Source organism: Rana temporaria, chromosome 1 (genome assembly GCF_905171775.1).
Source record: "Rana temporaria chromosome 1, aRanTem1.1, whole genome shotgun sequence".
In the NCBI taxonomy this organism is placed as follows: Eukaryota; Metazoa; Chordata; class Amphibia; order Anura; family Ranidae; genus Rana; species Rana temporaria.
In genome coordinates, this window is record NC_053489.1 from 71,180,621 (window position 1) to 71,192,337 (window position 11,717).

Sequence of the window (11,717 nt, forward strand, 5' to 3'; positions counted from 1 at the left end):
TATATATATATATAAATATATATATATATATATATATATATATATATATATATATATATATATATATATTTTATATATATATATATATATATATATATATATATATATATATATATATATATATATATATATATATATATATATATATATATATATATATTATACTGAATACTGTATACAGTGTAGTGGTTTGGCAATTAAACAGATTCAGATGCTGCATTTTTTTTTAAATATACAATATTAGAATATACCACAAGACAATGTAAATGTAACCTTCTATAGTTACTCTTTCCATTACATTTTTATTCTCTAACATGTAACTCTAAATTTGCATATAAACATAAGATTGCTCTTATCACCCTATTTTATATAGAAATATATTTGTTGTATACTATATATCTATCTGTAAATATATCTATATATAGCAGCAGCAGTGGTTGCATGCCAGGCTGCATTGCTACACAATGTGTATATAACTGAAGATAGACAGATATACATTGCCATATATATCTACAGGTAGGTAGATAGAAAATTTATAGCCTTATACTGTATATCTATAGGTAGATAAATAGACATCTGTAGACATTTATAACTGTATAGACATCTGTAGACATTCAAATTTGGTATGTAGGTAGATACCCTATATGTGACATTTGTAGCCCTAATATATCTATAGACAGATAGACTTTTGTAGCCATATATCTATAGGGTTCATAGACATTTGTAGCCATATATATCAATAAGCAGATAGACATTTGTAGCCCTATATCTCTAGGTAGATAGACATGTGTAGCCCTATATATCTATAGGTAGAAAGCACGTGTAGCCTATATCTATTGTATCTATTGGTAAGACAGACATTTGTAGCTCTATATAATCTAAAAGTAGATGGACGTGTGTAGCCCTATATATCGATATGTTGATAGATATACATTTGTAGCTAAATATATATATATATATATTTATATAGATATCATATATATATATATATAAATATATATATATATATAATATATATATATATATATATATATATTTATATAGATATATATAGACATTTGTAGCCTTATATACCTATAGGTAGATGGATAGACACAGTCCCTATATATCTATAGATAGATGCATAAGACATAGTCCCTATATATCTATAGATAGATGGATAGACATAATCATATATATCTATGAGTCGATGGATAGCTATGTTCCTATATATATATATATATATATATATATATCTATATATAATATATATATATAATATATATATGTAGATGGATAGACATAGTCCTATATATCTATACGTAGATGGATAGACATAGTCCTATATATCTATAAGTAGATGGATGGACATAATCCTATATATCTCTATGTAGATGGATAGACATAATCCTGTATATCTATATGTATACATGGTCCTATATATCTCTATGTAGATGGATGAAGATAGACCTATATGTCTATATGTAGATGGATATTCATAATCCTATATATCTATATGTAGATGGATATTCATAATCCTATATATCCATATGTAGATGGATAGACATAGTCATATATATCTATATGTAGATGGATCCATAGTCCTATATATCTCTATGTAGATGGATGAAGATAATCCTATATATCTATATGTAGATGGATAGACATAATCCTGTATATCTCTATGTAGATGGATGGAGATAGTTCTATATATCTCTATGTATATGGATGGAGATAGTCCTATATATCTATATGTAGATGGATGGAGATAGTCCTATATATCTATATGGATCCATAGTCCTATATATGTCTATGTAGATGGATGGAGATAGTCCTATATATATTTCTAGGTAGATGGATGGAGATAGTCCTATATATCTATATGTATCCATAGTCCTATATATCTTATATGTAGATGGATGGAGATAATCCTATATATCTCTATGTAGATGGATAGACATAATCCTATGTATCTATATGTATCCATAGTCCATATATTCTCTATGTAGATGGATGAGATAGTTCTATATATCTATATGTATATGGATGGAGATAGTCCTATATTCTCTTTGTAGATGGATGGAGATAGTCCTATATATCTATATGTACATGGATCTATAGTCCTATATATCTCTATGTATATGGATGGAGATAGTCCTATATATCTCTATGTATACGGATGGAGATAGTCCTATATATCTATATATATCCATAGTCCTATATATCTCTATGTAGATGGATGGAGATAGTCCTATATATCTCTATGTAGATGGATGGAGATAGTCCTATATATCTCTATGATATGGATGGAGATAGTCCTATATATTCTCTATGTATATGGATGGAGATAGTCCTATATATATATATCTATGTATATGGATGGAGATAGTCCTATATATATCTATGTATATGGATGGAGATAGTCCTATATATATCTATGTATATGGATGGAGATAGTCCTATATATATCTATGTATACGGATGGAGATAGTCCTATATATCTATATATATCCATGGTCCTATATATCTCTATGCAGACAGACATTTGCACTGGCAATGCTGTGAAGGGAAGAGTCAGCAGTGGAGGTGAGAGGCAGTTACATATTAATCAGTGTGCGGGGGTGTTGGGTGAGGGGGGGTGAGGAGTTGGGTTGGGGGTGTTTGCAGCAGCAGGGCTAGTGGCACACACAGGACTCCAGGACTATGAAATGTGATAATAAGCACAGCTGCTCGGTGCACGGCTCAGCCAATCAGCTGGGGGTAGCAGTGACGTGGCGGCGCCGTGCGTCACACCAATGGAGATTGAGCTGAGTTGGAGGAGAGAAGTTTGAGTAAGAGATAAGGAAGAGAGTGGCCGATCAGCATTGACTCCGACACTGCAGGCGTCTCCTCCGCTGAGGACAGTGGACGGATCGGAGCAGAGAGAGGCAGCATTGGCAGGATCTCCCCTGTGCTGGGCTCACCACCCATCCCTTCCTTGCCACCCTCTGCACTAAATCTCCCTCTTCATTTCTCTCTGTGGATACACCAAGCTGACACCATTTCACTGTGGACATTACACCCTCTGTCAGACATGGAGACATGGGAGACCCTCCAAAAAGTAAGCAGCTTTTTTCTACCCTAGCCGGGATTCGCCTTCTTTTCCTAAAATGCAACCCCATGCATGATGAGCATACTACCCTGAGCAACACATCGCTGGGACCCTCAGGTTTGGAAATGTCGTGCCTGGAATTTTTATCCTCTATTTTTGTTTGTCATGCAACATCCTATAATAATATATATTTTTTAATATGCAAAAAAAAAAAAAAACACAGATCCTCCTTCAAGTCAATTTGCAATGTCCCTGGAAATGTCATTTTGGCTACTAGGGGGACTTTAGAGGCTCGCTGGCCCTGGTGTCACTTGGTCTAGCTGCAGCCTAGTGATTGGGGGGCATTGAATATTTTTTATTATTTTCATAGAATATTTCTTTTTTTAATATGCAAAAACACAAAAAAAAAACAGATTCTCCTTCGAGTGAATTTGACACCTTGGCTACTGGGGGTCACTGTTGGACTTTAGATGCTCGCTGGCCCTGGTGTGACTTGGTCTTGCTGTTACAGCCTAATGATTGGGGGGGGGGGGGGTAGAATATTATTTTATTATTTCATAGAATATTTTATTTAATATAAAAAAAAAAAACAGATCCTCCTTCTTTGCAATGCTCCAGTGACTTTGGCTACTGAGGGTCCACTGTTGGACTTTTGAGGCACGCTGGTCCGGTGCCACTGTGTTTTGTCTGGTTGCTGCAGCCTAATAATTGGGGGGCATGGAATATTTTTATTATTTTCACAGAATATTTTTTTTAATGTGCATTTTTTTTCAAATAAATCCTCCTTCAAATGAATTTGCAATGTCCCTGGAAATGTCACACTGGCTACTGGGGGCCACAGTTGGACTTTAGAGGCACGCTGGTCCTGGTGCCACTGTGTTTGGTCTTGTTGCTGCAGCCTAATAATTGGGGGGGCATGGAATATTTTTATTATTTTCACAGAAATTTGTAATGTGCAGATTTTTTTTTTTTAATCCTCCTTCAAAATGAATTTGCAATGCCCTGGAAAGTCACTTTGGCTACTGGGGGTCACAGTTTGGACTTTAGAGGCACGCTGGCCCTGGTGTCACTGTGTTGCTGCAGCCTAATAATTGGGGGGGGGGGGGCATAGATGGGTGCCCAGCCTGTGCCTCCATGATGAGTGTTTTACATGCCACTTGCAAGCCTGTGATTCAACTGACACATGTAAATGTGTGTATGATTTGGGCTGCCAACTTGACTCCTCTGTCTGCCTTGACCGCATACAGGTTCAATTTATTTAAAACAAATCCTAAATTCTACCTTTCCCCTTAACCTTGCCAGAAAAAGGGACCAGATCAACCTACCTGATTTAAAGGTACACTTGCAGATTGCCATTGACAATCCTCAGCTTACACTCCAACATATGATCCGCCTCCTATGTCAACGAGTCAACGATCCCTGATGGCATACATCAATTATCCTTCCCCCCTCCCAAAAATAAAGTCAATCTGTGTTATTTTATTTTATTTGAAAGCCAGATCAGACACACTCAGAATCCCAGTGCACACCTTAGGAGGGAAAATAAAAAGAATGAATGGTCTAGCACTGTTTATTTTTTTTGGTGAAACGTTAATGCTAATTTATTTTTTCTATTTATTTTTTCCGAAAAGCGACTAATTTCACTGTGTGTCGGCTGCGGAAATCAAATTCACGACCAATATATACTGAGGGTATCTCCAGACCTGGAATGGCATGCAGCCTGTCTCAAGTGTGCTGAATGCAACAATATTTAGACGAAACTTGCACGTGCTTTGTTAGGGATGGAAAAACGTACTGTAAAAGGGACTATATCAGGTATGCCCACAAAAAAAAAAACCTTTTCTTTTTACATTTTTTAACATCCTTTTGGAATATTTTTTTCTTTTTAAAATAAAAATATTTTTTAGACCTTTTTTTTTATATAGATTGTATTTTGTTTATTTTTATTATTTTTTTTTCTTTTATGCTCTAGCATTTTTTTTTTCTTTATCTTAATTTACCCTGCCTGGTGGCTTTGTGCAGGTTTTAGATTTGAATGCTGCTGTGGATCATTGCAATTAAATGTAGATTTGCCTAGAGAAGATACTTTAAACCGTGTATTATTGTTGTATTTAGAAACCCACTGATCTAAATGGGTATCACTTTTTTTTATGTTTTAGATATGTGGATTAATAATTCTAGCCAGAACAGAATAGTAGAAATAATGACAATACAAATAAAAAGAAATTACCTGTATTTTGGGGCAGGGCTGTCTGCCTCTCCTTATCTTATCTGTCCTGATGAATTAGGCTGAACAGATCAAATTGCCCATCATTTGGAGGCAAACAATTGGGATATTTAGATAAAGGCAACTGCTTCCTTCCTCACATTTAAATCTGGATGCTGATAAAGAAGTCTAAATAGCAGTTGTGACACAACAGACACCCAAGCAAAACTTCAGCCAATGTTTATCCTGTTTCCTCCAACACCCCTCATCAAGGATGGGTTTACAAAAAATACAAATTACTTCCATTTTTTTTTTTTAATAGTTTACACGTTTTATATGTTTGATGATTCCTTAGGCTTATTTTATTTTCCTAAATACTTGAGTTGAAGCAGAACTCTTGTATTATTTATTATCCAAAATTGTAAATTAGCTGTTGCTGTAGCCAGTCTAGCATTAATTAATCATGAATCTTTGATTTTATTTTTTATTTAATATCTTACACGTTTAAGGACGATACAGGTTATCTATTTTGTATTATTATTTGCAGAATTGTGTTCTATTTACCTATAAAGGTAGAGATGACCAGGCAGTTTAAAAACGATACATGTTATCTATTTTTTTTTTGTATCATTATTTGCAAATTTGTATTCTATTTACCTATAAAGGTGGAGAAGGCCAGGCAGTTTAAGGATGATATGTGTTAGCTTTATTTTATTATTATTTGCAGATTTGTGTTTTTTATTTACCTAAATGGAGAGATGACCAGGCAGTTTAAGAACGATACATTTTTGCTATTTTTTTTATTATTATTCGCAGAATTGTGTTTAATTTACCTAAAGGTAGAGAGATTACCAGGCAGTTTATTCACCATACATGTTAGCCATTTTATTATTATTATTATTATTAGTATTTGCAGAATTGTGTTTAATGTACCTAAAGGTAGAGAGATTGCCAGGCAGTTTATTCACCATACATGTTAGCAATTTTTTTTATTATTATTATTATTTGCAGAATTGTGTTTAATTTACCTAAAGGTAGAGAGATTACCAGGCAGTTTATTCACCATACATGTTAGCAATTTTTTTTATTATTATTATTTGCAAAATTGTGTTTAATTTACCTAAAGGTAGAGAGATTACCAGGCAGTTTATTCACCATACATGTTAGCAATTTTTTTTATTATTATTATTTGCAGAACTGTGTTAAATTAACCTAAAGGTAGAGATGATCAGGCAGAACTTTTTAGTATAATTTTATGTTTTTTAAATTATTTTTTTGGTTTTCCAGAAATGACTATCATTTTAGGAAAAGCAGGACGATACACGTTGTTTATTTTTAATTTTTTTGTTTTATAATTATAATTAATTGTAAAACGTTATATTTAGATAAAGATAGAGGTGAAAAGGCAGGACCTTTGTAGCATTTTTTTATTTGATTTTTCTGAAATTGCTAACATTGGAGGGAACATCTTAATTTGAACTTTTACTGTTAGAACTACATATTAAAATGAATTAGTGACCGCTTTTTTTTTATCAGTTTTTTAGCTGCTATGCCTCTCCGGTCTATTATATATATTTTTTATACATTTCTTGTGTAATTTTTTTGGTATGTGTCATGCATGTTGTCCCTTGTACTCTGAAGGGCGATCAGCATTGCCTGATGTCATTCCAAGTTATTATTATTTTTTTTTTTATTACATTTTTTTTTTCTGTTCCTTGAAGGAGTAGATTTAACTATCAGTTGGTGAGTCAGTCTGTACAATAAATAGAGATGTGAGCAGAGTTGTGATAAGAGCAAGGACTTTGAAGGAGGCACTTGTATAGTAGTGACATTGCTGCTCAGCCTGTACTCAGCGTGTACTCAGTGTGTATGTGTCTGCTCTCTCCCGGGCCCCGCAGGTTGTATGGGATCAAGTGTGCCAAGTGCAATATCGGCTTCAGTAAGAATGACTTTGTGATGAGGGCCCGCTCCAAGGTCTATCACATCGAATGTTTCCGCTGCGTGGCCTGCAGCCGCCAGCTCATCCCCGGGGACGAATTCGCTCTGCGGGAGGACGGTCTCTTCTGTCGGGCCGACCATGATGTGGTGGAAAGGGCCAGCCTGGCCGGGGACCCCCTTAGTCCGCTGCATCCGGCCAGACCCCTGCAGATGGCAGGTACTTCTTCATTCGTTCTTCTCGTGACACTGTGAGACTTCTACTGACCACCAGCCACTCTGATTAGGGGGGGCATGGGTATCCCTCCAAAAATATGGGGGTGGATGTGTATGCTGCACACTCTTCTAAATGCATTCAACATGTAGAGGGCATGCACAATTAAAAAAAATCGAAACCAGTAAAGATCACACATATGCAAAATTATAAGAGGATATAGCAAAAGTAAAAAAAAGTGCATTCTTAAAAAGATCCATGCATGTATACTACACACTCTTCTATTAAATGCATTCAACATCTGTACATACATGCAAATGTATAAGAGGTCATGCTCAATTAAAAATAAAATAACTAAATCAGCAAAGATTACACATATGCAGAATTATAAGAGGATATAGCAAAAGTAAAAAAAGGCATTATTCGATTCATAAAAGATTAATGCATCCCATGTATGCTGCACACTCTCCTGTTATATTCATAAAAGATCCATGAATGTATACTGCACACTCTCCTATTAAATTCATAAGAGCTAGGCACACTCCCCTGTTATATTCATAAAAGACCCATGAATGTATACTGCACACTCTCCTATTAAATTCATAAGAGCTAGGCACACTCTCCTGTTATATTCATAAAAGACCCATGAATGTATACTGCACACTCTCCTATTAAATTCATAAGAGCCATGCACACTCTCCTGTAACACTCTCCCGTAACATCAATAAAAGATTCATGCATGTATACTGCACACTCTAATTTTAAATTCATAAAAGTTCCATGCATGTATGTTGCATGCTCTCCTATTTCATGTATAAAATATACATGCAAGTATGCTGCATGCTCTCCTAATATATTTATAAAAGATCCATGCATGTATGCTGCATGCTCTCCTATTATATGTATAAAATATCCATGCATGTATGTTGCATGCTCTCCTATTATATTTATAAAAGATCCATGCATGTATGCTGCATGCTCTCCTTTTATATTTATAAAAGATCCATGCATGTATGCTGCATGCTCTCCTATTATATTTATAAAAGATCCATGCATGTATGCTGCGTGCTCTCCTATTATATTTATAAAAGATCCATGCATGTATGCTGTGTGCTCTCCTATTATATTTATAAAAGATCCATGCATGTATGCTGCGTGCTCTCCTATTATATTTATAAAAGTTCCATGCATGTATATTGCACACGCTCCTGTTACATTTATAAAAGATTAATGCATGTATGCTGCACACTCTCCTGTTAAATTATTAAAAGATCCATGCATGTTTACTGCACACTTTCCTATTACAATCATAAAAGGTCCATGCATGTATGCTGTACATTCAACTAATAAATTCATAAAAGATCCATGCATGTATGCTGCACGCTTTCCTATTACAGTCATAAAAGATCCATGCATGTATATTGCACACTCTCCTATTACAATCATAAAAGACCCATGCATGTATACTGCACATACAAATAAGCTTATTAGTTAGAGGCTATGCACAATAAAAAAAAAAAAATCCCTAAATCAAAAAGATCTGTGCATGAGCACACACCTATGCCGAATTATAGGGGGGTATAGCAAAAGTAAAATATTGCCATAGTGTAGGGCACATACAAATAAATGCAAAGTTAGAGGGTGTGTACGAGTCAAAACTGTCCTATTAAATTGAGAATAGATCCGTGCATGTGGCAGAAGAGGGTATGCATACGTATAAAATACTATAGACATCTATGCATATGTATATGCAAATGTATGAAGGTATATATGAAGGTACAAGCTTACAAAAAATATGCCCCATTAAATTCATAATAGGTCTGTGTATGTGTATAATACAAATGTATGCAGAGTTTTTAGAGGGTATAAGCAAAAAAAAAAAAAAAAATGCCCACATTTATAATAGATTTGGGCATATGCACACACACACACACATATGCAAAATTATAAGAGGGTATAGCACAAGTAAAAATAAATCCATAATAGCACAAGTAAAAATAAATCCATAATAGATGTAGGCATGTGTACACACACACACATGTATGCAGAATTATAAGAGGGTGTAGCACACACATATGCAAAATCATAAGTGGGTATAACACAAGTAAAAATGCCTTATTAAATTCATAGTAGAGCTGTGCATGTGTATATACAGGTATGCAGAATTTTAGAGGGTATGCACAAGTTAAAAATGTTTTTTAAATCCTATTCATGTATATAAGACATTTCCTTGGAGAATAATGCAAAAGCATATTAAAGTAAATATGAATATGTGTGTGTGTATATATAACAAATATATGTATGTGTGTATGTATGTATATATATAATATATATATATATATATATATATATATATATATATATATATATATATATATATATATGTATGTATGTGTGTGTGCGTGTGTGTGTTTGCCTACATTTTGATTATGAATTTGCATTCCACATATATAGCCACATGTATTATATATTGTTGTGTTCCCTGTCAATCTTATTGTATGGTGCTTGTATAATCCCCTGTAATATACACGTGCTGTGGGTGTGTACAGAAGTGCATGTTTCCCTCCAGGTACATATACTATCTTGTTATATATACACTATTCATGCAGTGGTGGAGCCAGTGAGTTATTATTTTTTCTGCTATACATACATGTTGTAATCACATAGTTAATCCTGCATGTGTACTGTAGGAATACATCAGCACAATGTCCCCTGTACAAGTTTGCCTCCTGTGTCTGGTATGGTGGGGGGGGGGGGGGTGTTTGTAGGGGTGGGATTTCTGTAGCCACCCAACACCCAGGCAGTGCCCTCCTCAGCAGTGTGCAGGGGATAGAAGCTTAGAAATGAATGCACATTACTCCAGGATGTAATTTTAAACTGTCAACAAGCTAATCTGCAGTAATTGCCAGCTAGAGTGATTGGTGCAGTTTTGTGGCCTCGCTGGTGATCTGAGGGGGGCCCAGATCTTCCATTCGGGTCCTGTAACTCCATCCTACATCTAAGAGGGACTGAAATCCTCCTTATACAGGAGCGAGGGGGACTCCATTCTACTCCCAGCCCTGAAAGCCCAGCACACAAACCACAAGTATCACATAGCACCGTTTGGATAAACTAGTTGTTATAATCCAAAAAGAGAAATTTTCCAGTCCATTTCTGACTAATTGAACGGAGATTGGATACATTTAACCAAGTCAACAAAATACCTTAGGGGAGAGAGGGAGATATGGAAGCAGAAAGACTGTTCGGTCCCTGAGCCCCGCAGAGTCCTGTTTTATTCCGTGTTGTTGGAGTTGAAAGGCTCAGCCTGTGCTTTGGTATCTACCTGTATCTTTTGCAAACAGCTCTGCTAACCACATACTTAGGAAACCAAAGCGTTCACCCTACATGCGACTTTTTATTGTCGGCCCTTATCAGCTTAACACAATATTTAAGAAGAAACAATGTTTACCCTCTTTTATTGTATTTTATATCTCGCTTTAGCAAGTTTGAATAGCCGGTCTGATTGCAGGCTTTTGCTGGGCTGCTTGGCAGTGGCAGTCTCATTGGTGTCTTATTTATTTAGCAAATGTTCTCAGTGAAACTACAGAGGCTTTTTTTTTCTTTTCCTTTTTTTTTTCTTTTTCTTGTGAAAGTATTTTCAAGTATCATAAATAACTGCAGAGCTTTTTGTTGAATGGAACTGACTTTAGGGTTGGAGAAGTCGGCTCATTACGCTGCCGAAACGTCGCTGAACGCCAGCAGGGCTCAGCGCTTTTCCGATTGGCTGACCTTGTCCCCTAGGGGCCACAACTGGGGGGTGGGTTCTGTTAAATTGTCACACCCCAAAAAAAAAAAAAATTGCATATCCCTTCAATCTTTGAAGGGATGCTATTTTTTTTTTCGGTAGCCCAGTAAACGCATTATACATCTAAAACGGATGAAATAAATATAAACTATAAAGCGTGGACTGTATTATTGATAATTGTATTTTTATTGCTCTTACATAGTGGGTTCAGTGTCTGAACATAGAGATAGTGAAATGGGTGTAATATAACGAATATATATATATATATATATATATATATATAAAACATGTATTTTTATTTTATTTTTATAATAGAAAAAGATCATATGTCTGATTGCTGAGGGTGGGTGGGGAAGGGAGTCTCTAAAATTCTGTGGTTTTTTTTTAGTGATTGAGTTCAGGAGGCCAAAAACCTTCATACCTTTTACTATGGAGGGGGGGGGGGGGGGGTTATATTTATATTTAATATATATAGTGTGTGTGTATATATATATACATATATATATAT

At 35.1% G+C, this 11,717-nt stretch overlaps 1 protein-coding gene across 1 annotated transcript in view; it reads left to right on the top strand.

Annotated features, from left to right (window-relative positions):
- The first annotated feature begins 2,787 nt into the window (after positions 1-2,787).
- The window catches only part of ISL1 (ISL LIM homeobox 1), a 16,648-nt gene continuing 7,718 nt past the window's right edge, over positions 2,788-11,717 (top strand). The window contains 4 exon segments of the mRNA XM_040339273.1: positions 2,788-3,079; positions 4,696-4,813; positions 4,816-4,885; positions 7,175-7,431. Of these exon segments, the coding sequence (XP_040195207.1) occupies positions 3,053-3,079; positions 4,696-4,813; positions 4,816-4,885; positions 7,175-7,431 (472 nt within the window). The 5' untranslated portion in view covers positions 2,788-3,052.